The sequence below is a fragment of the Tursiops truncatus genome, chromosome 15, assembly GCF_011762595.2.
Source record: "Tursiops truncatus isolate mTurTru1 chromosome 15, mTurTru1.mat.Y, whole genome shotgun sequence".
Classification (NCBI taxonomy): Eukaryota; Metazoa; Chordata; class Mammalia; order Artiodactyla; family Delphinidae; genus Tursiops; species Tursiops truncatus.
Genome location: NC_047048.1, coordinates 3,998,519 through 4,016,097, shown reverse-complemented (window position 1 = coordinate 4,016,097; position 17,579 = coordinate 3,998,519). Strand labels below are relative to the sequence as shown.

Here is a 17,579-nt window from a genome sequence, read left to right as displayed (position 1 = left end):
TACAGAAGTCTATTTCTCTCTCATATGATAGTCCAGCCCTACCTGGCAGGTGGGGCAGATCTGTCCCATGAGGTCATTCAAAGACCTAGGTTTCTTGATCTCATTGCTTCACTAAGGTGGTGTTCTTATCTGCATAATTGTGACTAGGTTGCAGCCACATTTGCACTCCAGCCTGTAGAAAAGGAGAGAGACAGAGACAAGTTGCCAGGCAGACAGCTTCTAAGTTTTAAGTGAAGCAGAAATTATATATATTATTTCTGCTCATACCCTGTTGGTCTAAACTGAGTCATATGGCCACAACTTGGCTCCAAGGCAGATACCATATATAGTTTCTAGCTGGCCGAATTTTTCTCCAGCTTAAATTTGAAGGGTAAGGAGTGGGTTTTGTGACCAAGAAAATAAAGTGGGAAATGGCTATTTGGGGCAGTTAACAGTCTCCAGGTCTCCACCACAGATAGGTACTATTATCCTCATTTTACAGATGACACAACTGACACACAGAGAGCCCAAGTAAACATGGTCACACAGGTAGTAATTGGCATAGCAGGAATTTGAACCTAGGCAAATGGCTCCATGACTTTGCTGTTTGCCACAGGTTTGGTAGGCAGAATAATGTTCCCCAAAGATGTCCCATGTCCTAATCTCTGGAACCTATAAATCTTTGGATATATTTCCTTACATGGCAGTAGGGACTTTCCAAATGTGATTCAGGTTATGGAACTTGAAATAGGGAAGATTATCGTGAATTATCCAGGTAAATCCAGTCTAATCACATGACTTCTTAAAAGCAGAGTGAGCTTTTCTCTGATCAGACAAAGATGGAATGATGGACAAAGAGTCAGAGAGACACAAGAAGAATTTTACCTCCTGTTGCTCTCTGTGAAGGTAGAGGAAGAAGGCCATGAGCCAAGGAACGTGAGAGCTTCCAGAAGCAGAGAATAACCTTCTGTTTATAGCTGCCAAGAAAATGGGGACTTCAAGTCCTACAACCTCAAAGAACTGAATCCTCTGACATTCCAGATGAGCAGCAAACAGATTGTCTCCTAGAACCTCCAGTAGGTAACATAGCCCACCAGCACCTTGATTTTAGTCTGATGAGATCCATGCTGGACTTCTGACCTATAAAACTATAAAATAATAAATTTGTGTTACATTTAGCTAATAAGTTTGTGGTAATTTGTCATAGCAGCAATAGAAAATAAATTTTGGAACCAGAAGTGGAATGCTGCTGTAACAGATACCTTAAAATGTAGAAATGGGTTTGGAATTGGGCAATGGGTAGAAACTGGAAGAATTTTGAGAAGCATGATAGAAAAATACATAGATTGCCTTGAACGGACCATTAGTAGAAATACAGACATTAGAAACCACCATTGAGGGCTCAGAAGTAAGTGAGGACCATTATGGGCAAAGCCTAAATTACCTTAGAGAACACTTAAATCACCATGAACAGACTGTTAGTAGAAATATGGACACGAAAGGCAGTGCTGGTGAGGACTCAGAAGGAAATGGAGAACATGTTATTGAAAACTGGAGGAAAGGGAATCCTTGTTATATAATGGCAGAAAGCTTAGCTGACTTGTGTCCAGCAATTATGAAGAAAGTAGAACTTGTAAATGGTGAAACGACATTTAACTGAAGTTTCCAAGCACAGTATTTTTTTTTTTTTTTTTGTGGCTCTGCTGGGTCTTAGTTTTGGCATGTAGGATCTTTATTTGCGGCATGCGGACTCTCAGTTGAGGCATGCATGGGGGATCTAGTTCCCCAACCAGGCATTGAACCCAGGCCCCCTGCATTGGGAGCACAGAGTCTTACCCACTGGACCACCAGGGAAGTCCCCCAAGCACAGTATTGAAGAGTAGAAAATGCAAGTGGAAAGAGACAGACTGAGAGGAGAGCTGTTAACAAAAAGGAGCAGGCGGGACTTCTCTGGTGGCGCAGTGGTCAAGAATCCACCTGCTGGTGCAAGGGGCAAGGGTTCTAGCCCTGGTCCAGAAAGATCCCACATGCCATGGAGCAACTAAGCCCGTGCACCACAACTACTGAGCCTGCACCCTAGAGCCCACGAGCCACAACTGTTGAGCCCGCGTGCCACAGCTACTGAAGCCCGCATGCCTGGAGCCTCTGCTCTGCAACAAGAGAAGCCACCGCAATGGGAAGCCCGCGCATTGCAATGAAGAGTATCCCCTGCTCGCCGCAACTAGAGAAGGCCTGCACACAGCAACGAAGACCCAACACAGCCAAAAATAATAAATAAATAAATAAATAAATAAATAAATTTTTTTTTTTAAGGTACAGGCTTGATTGTTTCTGAAAATCTCATACTCTTCAGATGATGAAAGACCCTAAAATTAAGAGATTGACTGTCAGGAAAAGCATGCTCTAGAGAAAAAAACCAAGGCTGCCTTGAGAATGTCAGAGTGTTCAGTTACACAAAGGCTCTTTGAAGAGCCTGAGAGAGTGACTCACAGATCCCCTCGGTGTAACCAGGGAGCCTCTAGGAAACTCGGGCATTATCCCTCAGCCATCTAAGCAGAAGCCAAAAGTAGAGATGGGATTATCAAGGAAATATCTGTGAATGAGCTTCATGTCTTTTTTTTTTTTAATAAATTTATTTATTTATTTATTATTGGCTGTGTTGGGTCTTCGTTGCTGTGCACAGGCTTTCTCTAGTTGCGGGGAGCAGGGGCTACTCTTCGTTGCAGTGCGTGGGCTTCTTACTGCATTGGCTTCTCTTGTTGTGGAGCACGGGCTCTAGACACGCGGGCCTCGGTAGTTGTGGCTTGTGGGCTCTAAAGTGCGGGCTCAGTAGTTGTGGAGCAGGGGCTTAGTTGCGCCACAGCATGTGGGATCTTCCCGGACCAGGGATCGAACCTGTGTCGCCTGCATTGGCAGGCGGATTCTTAACCACTGTGCCACCAGGGAAGCCCCTGAACTTCATGTCTTAATGGAATGAATCCCTGTGACATACATGGGAGACCCACAAGGTTCTTGAGAATTTTATATCAGTAGAAACACTGCCAGGTTGGACTGAAAGAGACAGTACAAAATGAAAGATGTCTGTCAGACCCCCAAAATTCTATAAGCAGCGAACAGGCTGATTAAAAACTACTCAGCTGCAAACATATGCTACCTTTCTTGAAAAAGGAAGGATTATTCCTCTTCAAGCCATGAACAGAGCTGTGAGCCACAGAGGATTGTGCTCAGAGCTGAAATATAAAGGGAGTTTGCCCAGCTGGATTTCTAAATTTATTAGGAATGGTGGCTCCTTTTTTCCTTCCATTTTCTCCCCCTTTGAACCAGAATATCTATAAATGCTGTCCTAGGCCTGTCCCATCATTGTATTTTAGGAGCAGATGATTTGTTTCTTTAGTTTCCCAGGCCCACAAATGGAGAGGAAGTGTGTCCCATAGTGGATCATACCCAGAGTCTCATCTATACCTAATTTAGATGATGAAATTTGAGTTGATGTTATACTGGATGAGATCTTTGGGGTCCTTGAGATGAGGTCACTGTAGTTTGCATGTGGGATGGATATCAGTCTTTGGAAGCCAGAGGGCAGACTATGTTAGAGAAGAGAAAATGGCCTCCAAAGATAATCCATGCCCTAATCCCCAGAACCTGTGGTTTGTTTTGTTTTGTTTTTCATCTCACATGGCAAAGGGCTTTGCAGATGTGATTAAGGTTACAGGAAACAAAAGAAAACTAATTCAGCCACATACATAGTAATCACAAATACCACGCCAACTAGAAAAATCTGGTATTGCTTCATCACATCCAGGCTTATCCCTGTGAGCCAGCCTTTATATTTTAGAGTGACCACCACCCTGACCAGTGGCATGGCCTTGAGTGATGAACATGTCAAAAAATGTTCTTTTTTCAAAGTCGTCATCTTGTCTGGCAGTATTCTAGCAGTTGTGCTGTCACCTAAAACACTTTATACTTCTCATTTAGAATTGTCTTTCAGCCGGTTTACGAGCCAGCTCCCCCCAGATCTGTTCTTGTTATTGTGGACATGGCATATCTAGTTTGAGTTGGGAGGAACGGATGATTTCTGTTGTTGCTGTTTGAGCCTTTGTTTTGCCTTGAAGAAGGATGTCTTATTCATGAAGTCAGTACAGATTTATTGAGTGCTCACCCTGGATAGCTGTAGTTAAGAACCTTAGGCAAATTTTTAAATCTTCCTGTGCCTAAATTTCCTTATCTGTAAAGTGTAGAGCATAATCATATCTACTTGTAGGGTTGTTATGAAGATTAAAATACCCAGAATGGTTCTTGCCACGTGATAAGTCTATATATATAATAAGTATTAGCTCTTTGTTGTTGTTGTTTTCTTTTTTAAGCAGGAAGCCCTGATTTATAAATGTGACAAAGCACATAAACAGACAACTTCTTGTATCCAGGGCCTGCTCAAGCCTGGTCATATGTACTCTACTCGCAGTTGGTAATGGAGTATTGCCCAGCTCTATAAACTGGTTTTTTTTTTCTTTCTTTCTTTCTTTTTGCAGTATGTGGGCCTCTCCCTGTTGTGGCCTCTCCCGTTGCGGAGCACAGGCTCCGGACGCACAGGCTCAACGGCCATGGCTCACGGCCCAGCCGCTCCGCGGCATGTGGGATCTTCCCAGACCGGGGCACGAACCCGTGTCCCCTGCATCGGCAGGCAGACTCTCAACCACTGCGCCACCAGGGAAACCCTATAAACTGGTTCTTGATCAGGCATTTAGACTACTCCAAGACTCGGTCACAGACCCAGAGATGTTTCTCAGAAGGAGAAGACTTGGTTACTTTTTTTTGGCCACACTGTACAGATTTCAGGATCTTAGTTCCCCAACCAGGGATCGAACCCGCCTCCACAGTGAAAGTGCCACGTCCTAACCTTTGGACCACCAGGGAATTCCCAGAGTTGGTTACTTTTTGAAGCACAGCCCCCTTTCTGACTCTCCTGTCAGTTCCTGCTACGAGCTCCGTTCAGCATGTTGGTCTGCCGTAGACACTTGGAACACCACTGGGTCCAATAGCAGCTGGAAGGCTTCTCTTGGTTTAGACCCTACTTAAACCTGGCCTTTTGTATCAGCAGTAAATGGATCAGAACCATGTATCCAGATGTGATATATGTTAATTCCAAAATCCAGAAAGGCCTCCCAAATGTCTGACTTCTTTCTTTGTGGGGAATGCAGGGGGATACAACATAACAGCAGTGTGTGTGTAGCTTTGGAAGGAATAGCCTGATATATATGCACATGACCTCCAGGCCACCAGAGATTCATAGAGATTAGAGATCTCTGTATTTTCAAGAGATCTATCTCCCACCTTCTGGCATACAATACACCATATTAATGTATCGTAAAGTACCTGCTACTTCCTGTTAACTGGGTTCTATTTGCATGTCATTAGAATAGTGGTCCAGTGGATTGTCTGTTGGTTGACAGATGATCAAGGTCCTTGCCAACTGCTTCTGGTGTTCTTGGCTTATTGGTCAGAAAATAAAAGCATTTTCCAGATCATTGGCTGCATACCAGTTGCCAGAGGTTATGTTTATTTGCTCTGGTAAGAAATGACATCTGGAACAGCAGCTGCAATTAGAGTCAGCACCTGATTAGGCTTATAGTAATGCAGTGTTCTCCAAGACCCATTCCTCTATACAGTCCAGACAGAGAAGTAAAAGGAGATTTATTGAGAATCAGCACCCCTTGGTGGTGGTGCCACTCTCAAAGATGCTCACAGGAATCTAGTATCACTTTTTGTAGGCACAGGGTACACACAGGGAATCATAAGCAGTTTATTGCTAAATCATAAGATACAGCATAATAAGTGGTATAAGATGGGGCAGGTATTCCAGCAAAACTTGTACAAGAATGTTCGTTAGAAGCACTGTTTGCAATAGCCAAATGGAGGAAACAACCCAAATGTCCACCAGCTGATGAATGGTAAACAGAGTGTAGTATATCCATAGAGTGGAATATTATTCAGCCGTGGAAAGGGAATGAAGATGTTTGGCTACACTGTGGATGAGCCTTCAAAACATGCTAAGTGAAAGAAACCAGTTTCAAAAGGCCACATCTTGTATGATTCCATTTATATAAAGTATTCATAGGCTTATGGATATTTGCCTGTGTACAGAATAGACAAAACCGTTAGAGACAGAAAGCAGATGAGCAGTTGCAGGGGACATGGGATTGGGGAGAGTGAGTGCTTAATAGGCGCAGTTTCCTTTGGGGGTGATGAAGATGTTCTGGAACTAGGTAATGGTGATGGGTGCACAACTTTGGGAATATACTAAATGTCCCTGAATTGTACACTTTAAAATAGATAAAATGGTAAATTTTATGTGCACATTATCACCAAAAAAGTGCATACACATGCTCACAGTGGAAAGCCATTTACGATTTTGAATAGTGTATGCTACAAGAAATAAGGACAGCTCCCAAAAGGAGTTTCCAACATAATTAAATAGTGGTGAGAACAAATAATCATGGAATCGTAGGATCTTGATTGGTTATGTAGAGGAGGGCAGTGAGCCTTCCTGTTTGAACACAAGGTCAGTCCACACAGCTGCAGCCCAGGCTTCTCTTCCTTTCCTGTGAATGATCACATCCTGTAGGGCTGTTTGCTTCCTGCCTAGTTTAGAATCTTCTTGCCAAATCACCCTCCTCCCAAAAAAATCAACCATGATTTCTCCCCAGTCCCATTTTGCACTTTCACATTACTGGATAGGTGGTCACCACATCCCATAATAGCAGTCCTTTTATGGTACAGGGCCATTCTGGCCCTATCTAGTTCTGTTCTTTTGCAAAAACAAAGGACTTGAATAGATATCCTTGCAGTGTTGAGTAGCTATTTGAACATTATAACCATGCTGAGTTGTATGTGTTTTTCATATTCCTCCATCCTTTTTTTTTTTTTTTGCGGCACGCGGGCCTCTCACTGCCGTGGCCTCTCCCGCTCCGGACGCGCAGGCTCAGCGGGCATGGCTCATGGGCCTAGACGCTCCGCGGCACGTGGGATCCTCCCGGACCGGGGCACAAACCCGCGTCCCCCGTATCGGCAGACGGACTCTCAACCACTGCGCCACCAGGGAAGCCCCCTCCTCCATCCATTTCTCCCCCACCACACCCAGTATTATTTCACATTGGCGACTGACAGCTTGGTGGAACAGAGCAAGCAAATGCACCCTCTTCCTGGAAAGGACTATATAATCTTGGTTCTCTTTAGCCACTCCTCTCCCACACTACAGTCTAAGCTGCCCAGGGAAGACATGAGCCAGCCCCCAGGCAGAGTGCAATGGCTTAAGGCCACACCTCAGTCTCCAGGGTGCGTGTACACAGAAAGTTTGTGCCATAGAAAATTGTAATTGTATTTTGGTCACAGCTTTTCATTGGAGACTTTTTCATCAGAACCTTGTGAGTCTTGTTTGTTTTTTTAATAGTAATTTTGGGGACTTCCCTGGTGGTCCAGGGGTAAAGAATCAGCCTTCCAATGCAGGGGACACAAGTTCAATCCCTGGTCAGGGAACTAAGATCCCACATGCTGCAGGGCAACTAAGCCTGCATGCCACAACTACTGAACTCACACGCCTCAATGAGAGACCCCGCGTGCCATAAACTGCAGAGCCCACGCGCTCTGGAGCCCACACGCCCTGCAACCCACACGCCACAACTAGAGAGGAGCCTGAGCACTGCAACGAAGAGACCACGTGCCATAATGAAAGATCCCGCATGCCTCAACAAAGATCCCATATGCCTCAACTAAGACCCGGTGCAGCTGAAAAAGCGGCGGGGGGGGGGGGGGGGGGGGGATAAATAAATAAAATAATAAAAAATAAAAGACAAGAACTTTATTTTACAATAATAATAATTTTGAATATTTATTTATTTTGGCTGCACCAGGTCTCAGTTGTGGCACATGGGATCTTCATTGTGGCATGTTTAGTTGCGGCATACAGGATCTTCAGTTGTGGCATGTGGGCTTCTTAGTTGCAGTATGAGGACTCTTAGTTGTGGCATGCAGACTCTTAGTTGTGGCATGCGAACTCTTAGTTGTGGCATGCATGGGGGAATCTAGTTCCCCGACCAGGGATTGAACCTGGGCCCCCTGCATTGGGAGCATGGAGTCTCACCCACTGGACCACCAGGGAAGTCCCAGAACCTTGTGAGTCTTAACATGGAACATTGAGAACTGTCTTCACAGTTGCTGAGCTAACTGAAATCATGAACATGTGTACAATGTTGACAATAATAAATTTACTTTTTTAAAACTTTGTCTCCTTGACCTTGTTTCCTGTTCAGCAAAACTTAGAACTCATTTGTTCTTCTGTAACTTGAACTGGGTTTAAATTCTTTTCAGGCCAAAGTTCTGCCTGCCTTCATTTTTGGGCCGTTCAAAGCTTAGACCTAAATGAAATGAATAGCAGCCAATTTCCTAATGTATTTTTCTATTTTTAAACACATATGATCTGGCTTCTGAGGAGCATTCTACAACAGTCTTCTAAATATCAGTAATTAAAACCACTTGCCTGGACTTCCCTGGTGTCGCAGTGGTTAAGAATCCGCCTGCCAATGCAGGGGATGTGGGTTCGAGCCCTGGTTCAGGAACATCCCACATGCCATGGAGCAGCTAAACCTGTGCGCCACAACTACTAAGCCTGCACTCTAGAGCCTGTGAGCCACAACTACTGAGCCCACATGCCACAACTACTGAAGCCCACATGCCTAGAGCCCATGCTCCACAACAAGAGAAGCCACTGCAATGAGAAGCCTGCACACAGCAGCTGGAGAAAGCCCGTGTGCAGCAACAAAGACCCGACGCAGCCAAAAATAAATAAATAAATGTATTTTTTTATATATATAATTTTTTTAATATCTTTTATTTTATTATTTATTTATGTTGGCTGTGTTGGGTTTTCGTTGCTGTGGGCGGGCTTTCTCTAGTTGCGGCAAGCAGGGGTTGCTCTTCATTGCGGTGCACGGGCTTCTCATTGCGGTGGCTTCTCGTTGCAGAGCACGGGCTCTAGGCGCACGGGCTTCAGTAGTTGTGGCTCACAGGCTCAGTAGTTGTGGCTTGCAGGCTCTAGAGCACAGGCTCTGTAGTTGTGGCGCACGGGCTTAGTTGCTCTGTGGCATGTGGGATCTTCCCAGACCAGGGCTCAAACCCTTGTCCCCTGCGTTGACAGGCGGATTCTTAACCACTGTGCCACTAGGGAAGTCCTAAATGTATATTTAAAAAAGAAAAAAAAAAAAACACTTGCCTGACCACAGGCTCATCTGGCTACTCTTACTAATTAGCAGAAAAACTGGGAGCAGTGGAAGGAAGAAAGCTGCATTCCCTCAGCTTTAGGAGGGAGAGTGCAGATCAGAACTCATCCCCACATTATTACATTCTTTACAATGAAGCAATTACCTGGTTACACACTGTGTTTGTACTCGGAGAGGAGAGAAGTTCTCAAGCAATGGGATGAGTCCTTCAAGGCTATTCATGCTCTTCTTGGTCTCAGCAGGAATACCTTTTGACTCCTTCCCATCAAGATGATACTTCTTCATGCCAGCTGGGTACAAGCATCATAGCCTCTGCCTTATACTTTAAGGAACTCAACACAGCACAGGAAGACACACATAAGCAATAATAGGCAAAGGTGGCAAGTGTTATTTCAGAGTTATGAACAGCACCATTAGAAGTAACTAATTCGGAAGTGCCAGCTCTTGAAAACAAGCCAAGACCTGTCATTTTGACTCTAGATATCAGTTAAAAGTGCTTCTGGAAACAAGTTGCCTCCCTACAAGCTTCCCATTGGCCAGGATTGAGTCATATGTGTGCCCATCCCCTAGCTGCAAGGGAGTCTGAGAAGGTATTATTCCAACATGCCAGTTTGTCATAGGAGTGAGCTTTGCCAACAGGAAGAAGTCATAGGTGGCATTGGATCGCCCCCAGCTGTGTCTACCCCAGCCCTATGTCAAGTATGTATTTAAAAACCTAAGATGTGTATGTAACTAAGGTTTACTGGCTCTCCATTATCCAGCTTTGTGTATATAAAAACCATTGTTTAGGAAGACACTGAGTTTTTTCTCTCCATTTTAAGCCTATAGGGACTCCTATAACAAATAGAATAATCATTTTCTAAATACTAGGTGCCAGGGTACCCTGTATCTTATCTGTAATCCTCAAAACACTATGAGATGTTAAAATTAATTAATTAATTAATTTTGTAAAACACTATGAGAAAGTTCGGTTCTCCCAATTTAAAAATGAGGAAACTGGGTCTCGAGGCAGTTAAATAATTTAGCCAAGGTCATACAACTGAAAAACTGAAGCAGTTCTGAGACTCCAAAATATAGGCTCCTTTTTTTGTTTGTTTGTTTGTTTGACTGAGTTGGGTCTTCGTTGCTGCGCGAGGGCTCTCTCTAGTTGCGGCGATTGGGGGCCACCCTGCATTGCAGTGCGTAGGCCTCTCACTGCAGTGGCCTTTCTCGTTACAGAGCATGGGCTGCAGGCGCACAAGCTTCAGTAGTTGCAGCATGCAGGCTCAGTAGTTGTGGCTCGCGGGCTGTAGGGTACAGGCACAGTTGTTGCACACGGGCCTAGCTACTCTGCAGCATGTGGGATCTTCCCAAACCAGGGCTCAAATTCGTGTCCCCTGCATTGGCAGGCGGATTCCCAACCACTGCGCCACCAGGGAAGCCCAAAACATAGGCTCTTTTCACCCTTCGAATGTCACCAAAAGAGCCAAGCAATCATTATCTGTGGAAAGAAAGGAAGACTTTAAGGGCCATAATATTTTTCTTTCTTTTTTATCTTCTGTGCTATCTCCAATCCTGTTTTCTTTTTTTAGTGAAGAAAAGATGACTGCAGCCCGCATTAGGAAATGCCATAAGTGTGGGACCGGCCTCATCAAATCAGAAGGCTGCAACCGCATGTCTTGCCGCTGCGGTGCCCAAATGTGCTACCTCTGTCGAGTATCTATCAGTGGATATGACCACTTCTGCCAGCATCCTCGCTCCCCAGGAGCCCCTTGCCAGGAGTGTTCAAGATGCTCCCTCTGGACCGACCCCACTGTAAGTGAATGCATGGCTACATGTTGCTTTGTAGGAAAAAAGTATCTATAACATAATATGACAAAAAGAGATTTTATACATACATAACACATTTTGAATCCTGAAAAGATAGGGAACTGCATAGATAACTACACACAAAAATTGAGAAAGTAGCTAAAAAGCTACTCCTCAGAAAGCAGCATTCTGCAACAGTTTATGAGCAAATTCTTTTAATCCTTTAGGGAATAAAATTTTTCTATGCCATTTGAAATACTTCCGAGGATAGAAAAGTAAACGAATGTTTTACATATATTTGTATAAAGCCAGCATAATGCTGATACCAAAACCTCTCAGAGGTAACCCTGAAAAAGAAATCTACAGACTTATCTCACTTACGAATATAGGTTTAAAATTCTTTAAATAAAATATCAGCAAATAGAAACCATGACCGAGTGAGATTGTTCCAGATGTGCAAGGATGGCTCAGTATTAAGGACTCTGTTAATATAACTTACCATATGATATCTTTAGGTGATAAAGACAAATACACTGATGAGGGTGACTGTAATTTTTGTGACTTTCTGTTAGAATAAAAAGAAAAAAAATCCCACAAGGACTCAGGGGCAAAAAATATACAAACCAATTTTCACTGCAGAGTAAAGGAGCTGTTACAGTGGAGGATTCCTGGACTGAATGTCAATATTATGACATAGTGTGAGTGTGTTTCGTGTTTGGTAATTGCAGTCATTGTTGCTTTTGTTGTGGTCATCCATTTACAATGCTTGGTGTCAGTCTATTCATCTCTTATAAAATTAAATACAGTGTCTGTGAAACAAAAATAAATACAAAACAATAAAATCCAAAAAAAAAAAAGAAGACAAATACAGTCAGCCCTCTGTATCTGCAGGTCCTACATCTGTGGATTCAACCAACCATGTACTGAAAATATTCAGGGAAAAAAATTTCCAGAAAGTTCCAAAAAGCAAAACTTGAATTTGCCACACACCAGCAACTATTTACATAGCATTTACATTGTATTGGGTATTATAAGTAATCTAGAGATTATTTAAAGTATGCGGGAGGATGTGCATAGGTTATGTGCAAATACTACACTATTTTATATAAGGGACTTGAGCAACACTGGTTTTGGTGTCCATGGGGGTCCTGGAACCAACCCCCTGTGGATATCTAGGGATGACTGTATCCGTTCTTGATTTAAGCTTTAACAGTAGTATTAGAAGGATACTATAATATAATTAATATAATTTATAATTAATATATAATTAATATATTTTATAAGCCCCATGTTTCAAAACAGTCATTAGCATGTATTTAATAATGAAATACATAGAAACATTCCCCAAAAGTCATATATAAGACTATCACCATTATTTGTGCTTTTCAATGCAGTTAGCTGAGAGAATAAGATGAAAAATATAGATATTGGAGAAGATGATCACTAATGCTTATTGAACACCCACTGTGTGTCCAATAAAAAGTTCTAAGCACTTTTTTTTTTTTGCGGTACGCGGGCCTCTCACTGTTGTGGCCTCTCCCGGCTCCGGATGCGCAGGCTCAGCGGCCATGGCCCACGGGCCCAGCCGCTCCGCGGCACGTGGGACCCTCCCAGGCCGGGGCACGAACCCGCGTCCCCTGCATCGGCAGGCGGACTCTCAACCACTGCGCCACCAGGGAAGCCCCTAAGCACTTTTATATGTAAAGAAGAAAAGCAGGACTTCCCTGGTGGTGCAGTGGTTAAGAATCCGCCTGCCAGTGCAGGAGACACAGGTTCTGTCCCTGGTCTGGGAAGATCCCACATGCCACGGAGCAACTAAGCCCATGTGCCACAACTACTGAGCCTGTACTCTAGAGCCCATGAGCCGCAGCTGCTGAGCCCACACGCTGCAACTGCTGAAGCCCACGCACCTAGAGCCCATGCTCCACAAAAAGAAAAGCCACCGCAATGAGAAGCCCACACTCTGCAACGAAGAGTTGCCCCCGCTCACCACAGCTAGAGAAAGCCCGTGCGCAGCAACGAAGACCTAGCACAGCCCCCCCAAAAAAAGAGGAAAAAAAAAAGGTAAACCTACCGTTTTAAACCTGAGAAAAGACAAAATAATCAACTGAAAAGGCATCAGAAGCAGTGAAAGATAGCTAGATACAAAATAGATATACAGAATGCCATTCACAGTAGCTATATAAATCGTGAAATACCCAGGAAATGAACTTTAACAAGAAGTATGAAGAAAACTATAAAACCGTATTGAAGGACGTGAAGAGACTTGAACATGTGGAGAAATGTGCTTTGTTTTTTTTTTATGTATATAATAACAATAAGTTTCATTTATTTATTTATTTATTTATTGGCTTGTTGGGTCTTCGTTGCTGTGCTCAAGCTATCTCTAGATGCAGCGAGCAGGGGCTACTCTTTGTTGCAGTACACAGGCTTCTCATTGCGGTGGCTTCTCTTGTTGCGGAGCACGGGCTCTTGGCACGCGGGCTCAGTAGTTTTGGGTTGCAGGCTCTAGAGCACAGGCTCAGTAGTTGTGGCACGTGGGCTTAGTTGCTCTGCGGCATGTGGGATCTTCCGGACCAGGGCCCAAACCCGTGTCCCCTGCATTGGCAGACAGATTCTTAACCACTGTGCCACCAGGGAAGTCCCAATGATTTTTAAGTTTGCTAGTCAGTTGTAAGTTGCTCTGTAAGGATGGCAATGTAGTATGTGAGAAGACTTGTTCTACCAAAAAACAATTGAGCATAACAGTGAATAGATACCCTGCCAACTTGGAGCTAGCAAGGAAGCTGCACCATAGCCTGCGGAGGCCTGGGGATAGCCATTGACGAGTCAGCTTTCACTGGGGCAAGTGAGGATGACCTGGATAGTGGAGAAGCGCCTTGTCCCTCAAAGGGGAGACTTGGTATTACAGAGAGATTACTTATATCCAAAGTAATCTACAAGTTTACTGCAATTCCCGTTTAAATTCAGTCGGATTTTTTTTTCTTGAAAAATTACCTGTAATTTTGAAAGTGAGACTAATTTTTACTGTGAAGCTGCACAAATCAAAATCACGTAGACTTGGGCTTCCCTGGTGGTGCAGTAGTTGAGAGTCCACCTGCCGATGCAGGGGACACGGGTTCGTGCCCCGGTCCGGGAAGATCCCACATGCCGCGGAGCGGCTGGGCCCGTGAGCCATGGCCGCTGAGCCTGCGCGTCCAGAGCCTGTGCTCCGCAACGGGAGAGGCCGCAGCAGTGAGAGGCCCGCGTACCGCAAAAAAAAAAAAAAAAAAAAAAATCACGCAGACTAATGCAAGAATAGACAGATAGATCAAGGGGACAAGGTAGAGACCAGGAACAGTCCCATAAGAATTTAATATGTGACAAAAATATCATTCAAATCACTGGAGAAATTATAGATTCATCCATTCTTTGTTTGTAACTATTCAGTGTTGCCAGGACTAGTTTTCTTGGCGTTTACAGTCTATTAAGTTTAAAACAGAGGTACTTCATGTGGTTGGTACTGTGTAGGAGCAGTAAGAATGATGCAGTGGAGAATGACAGGAGCCAGAGGGGGGAGTCATCTCTGCAGGCCTCTCTGAGAGGCAGCATTTACAGCGAAACCTGCATGCAAAGGAGGAGCAAGGCCGGCCAAAGAAATAAAACAGATTCGGCCTATTCGTGGAACAGAAAGAAGGCTGGTGTGGCTTGCAGGTGGTGAACGAGGGGAGGGAGGTGAGAGAGGTGGGCACAGAAGCAGGCCGTGGGTCTCACTGAGTGTGCTGGGAGCTGTTGCAGGCCCTGAGTACACGAGTGACTTGGCCTAAGCCCCCATAGTCTGTTGCTAGATGGGACTGTGCTCAGAGTTACCACGGCTTCAGATTTTCCAGAGAGGTTGGAAATCTGTATTTTAATGTGAAATCTCCCAATTTTTAAAGATTGATCATTAATCCAAATCTAAAAAACTTTGTAAGTCAAAGATAAAAGTCTTGTAAGCCACCAATCTTTATCCCTCATATAGAACACCTCCAATATGCCTGATAAGAAAAGGTGTCAGGGTCACAGGCTGGCCCCTGTTGAAAGCCACAGCAGGCCAAGCTGGTGGCCTAATCCTAATCCTCAGAACCCCCCACAGTTTTGTTAAACACTGAGTCCTCTGTGAAAACCCGGCATCTGCATGTCAGGAACAGTCTCCTCCTGGGTGGAAAACTGGGCTGAGGGACCCAGAAATTGCTCTTATCCCACAGCTCCGTGACCCAGTAAAACCCTTAGCGAGCCTGCCCTCCTACCACTGAGGAAATAATTGAAAGAAAGGGGTGACTTTGGAATAAACAGTCATCCTTCTGTTGCTGGTTGAGTGGAGGGAGGTGTGGCCCACAGTGGGAAGTGCTCTCCAAGGTAACGCACACTGCATTTTGTGACAAAACTTCCCAGGCCCTGGCAGTTCCACAGACTCGGTTCCTCAGTCCCATCCAGCGAGCAAACTGGGGGCCTGAGCATCTCTAGGAACTTGGTGAAGAAATAGCGTCCATTTCTTCAGCGGTGCTCCTAAGGAGCATTCCTCAGCCTGCTTTCCTCTCTAGAAGCAGAGAGCAGCGTGGGAGTTACCACGTGTGGCAGGGTGTGCGGCAGGCAGTCTGGTTTCTTCTCAGCCCCATTTTCCTTTCTGCTCTCTCTTGTTCTTCTCCTGCCACCTCCCTTTTCTTCCCACACATGGAATTGATTATAAACGTTTCTCGTGTTCTGTTACCTTGTTTCGGTGCCATAGCATGCAACTGCCCCTCATTTTCATGTTGAATTGTCGTCTTCTACCCTGAGAAAGGTTCTGTACTTGCTCAAAATAAAGTTCGAAAGGAAGGTCAGGCAAATACAAATCCCTCCGATTTCCTCTGGTAGCCACAGCCAGAGATTTTGTTCCATTTGTCCCGTTCCCATCAAAACCGGGATCAGCCCCGTTTCCTTGATTCTCACCAGGAGACCGATTGAATTCCAACCCAGCATCTGTTGGGGCTTCTGGGAACACAAAGCCATTCAGAAGTTCAGGGAAACAAAGCATGCCCTGTCATCCAGCCTTTTCTCTGGCTTAATTAACCGGCAAGGCCAGGAAGAATCTCTCATTTGTCCATGAGGGAGTTATCCCTTCATGGTTTGGAGAGAAGTTGAGTTTTCATCCTTAATGACTAGAGATTGCTTGGGAACTGAACTAACTGCATATTAGAAAGCTGTCAGTTATCTGTTAGTTGTCAGAAATAAGCTCAAAACATTCAACCAAGAGTCTTGTAAAAACAAGATGTCTTTTTAAGAAGGAAAAAAAAAAAACAGAAGCAAACCAGTCACAACAAACCACAGTTTTCTAGCTTAGGGGTCAGAATGCACAGCCAAATCACAACACATAAATGAACAAACATCATTTTGCAGTGGGGGAATGGTTACCCCGGGACTTTACTGGACCCGTATGTGCTGACTTTTTTCTTGTCCGTGAGTGGTAACTTAAGGGGGTTAACAAGTTACATCTTAACTGTTAGAAGCCATGTTCAGAGCAGTCATCTGGCAGTCCGGATTCTAGAAGTGGGGCAAAATTCGTAAGAGCATTTTCTCTTTAATACAAAACAAAGTCAGTATTTATCTTGGGTTTTGGCTACCAGAAACTGCACAGAATTGTTTTCTACAACTTCTTTGTTTTTTAAATATAAGAATTTGAAGCATGTTCAGTTCAAATAAAACCCTAGGGCTTTAACAGCCAGTTTACAATTTGGCACCATTGTCGTCTAGCCGTTTGGTTAAGAGAATTATTTATTTTTCTCAAGCCTGCAGTGGATTGAACCTGACATTAATATGTGTTAATATATTTAATTCTTTGACAGTCCTCTAAGGCCAATGTATCATCCCAGTTTTACAAATGAAGAAACTTGCAGAAGATTGTGGTCAGTAAAAGGTGGCATGGGGAATTCCGTGGCTGTCCAGTGGTTAGAGCTCTGCGCTTTCACTGCTGAGGGCACAGGTTCAATCCCTGGTCTGGGAACTAAGATCCTGCATGCCAAATTAAAAAAAAAAAACGTGGCATGTGTTGATCTCAGGTCTTCTGTTCTCTCAGCATCTTAAACAAAGCTGCTTTCTGCTTTCTCCCCTTAGTTGGCTCCAGCACCACCCAGCCTGGACCAGTGTCTGTCTTCCTGATGGGTCAGGGGCACGGAGGGCACTGGGCACCTTTGAGACCCTTGTTTGAGTGGCCTGGGAAAGGAAGAGGAAATAAAAGTATTTCAGATACAGGGTTGAGGAGGGAGAGGTAGAGATCATTTTAGGGAGTATCTTCAGAAAGATATTCCAGAGTTTAGCTCGGGAACTAATTTTCAGTTTCAGGGTTTTTTCCTTAACTTTTAAAATTTACCTTCTGTGAAGAAGATGGTAAAGTGAACACCCATGTTGCCCTATCACTTAACTTCCACAGTTGGCCTTAGCATTTTATTTCAAGTCACTGTTTTAAACACCATTGTTTCTGTTACAACATGGAAGCGGGACCACTTTCGCATTCTGCAGATGAAGAAAACAAGATTCAGGTCA

The 17,579-nt window shown here is 44.2% G+C and overlaps 1 protein-coding gene across 6 annotated transcripts in view; it reads left to right on the top strand.

The window, feature by feature from the left end:
- RNF216 (ring finger protein 216) overlaps nucleotides 1-17,579 on the top strand; it is a 171,072-nt gene that overhangs the window by 140,975 nt on the left and 12,518 nt on the right. For all 6 annotated transcript variants that reach the window (XM_033841349.2, XM_033841347.2, XM_033841348.2 and 3 more), the window contains one exon: nucleotides 10,823-11,045. In XM_033841349.2, the coding sequence (XP_033697240.1) occupies nucleotides 10,823-11,045 (223 nt within the window). The remainder of the gene's footprint in view (nucleotides 1-10,822; nucleotides 11,046-17,579) is intronic.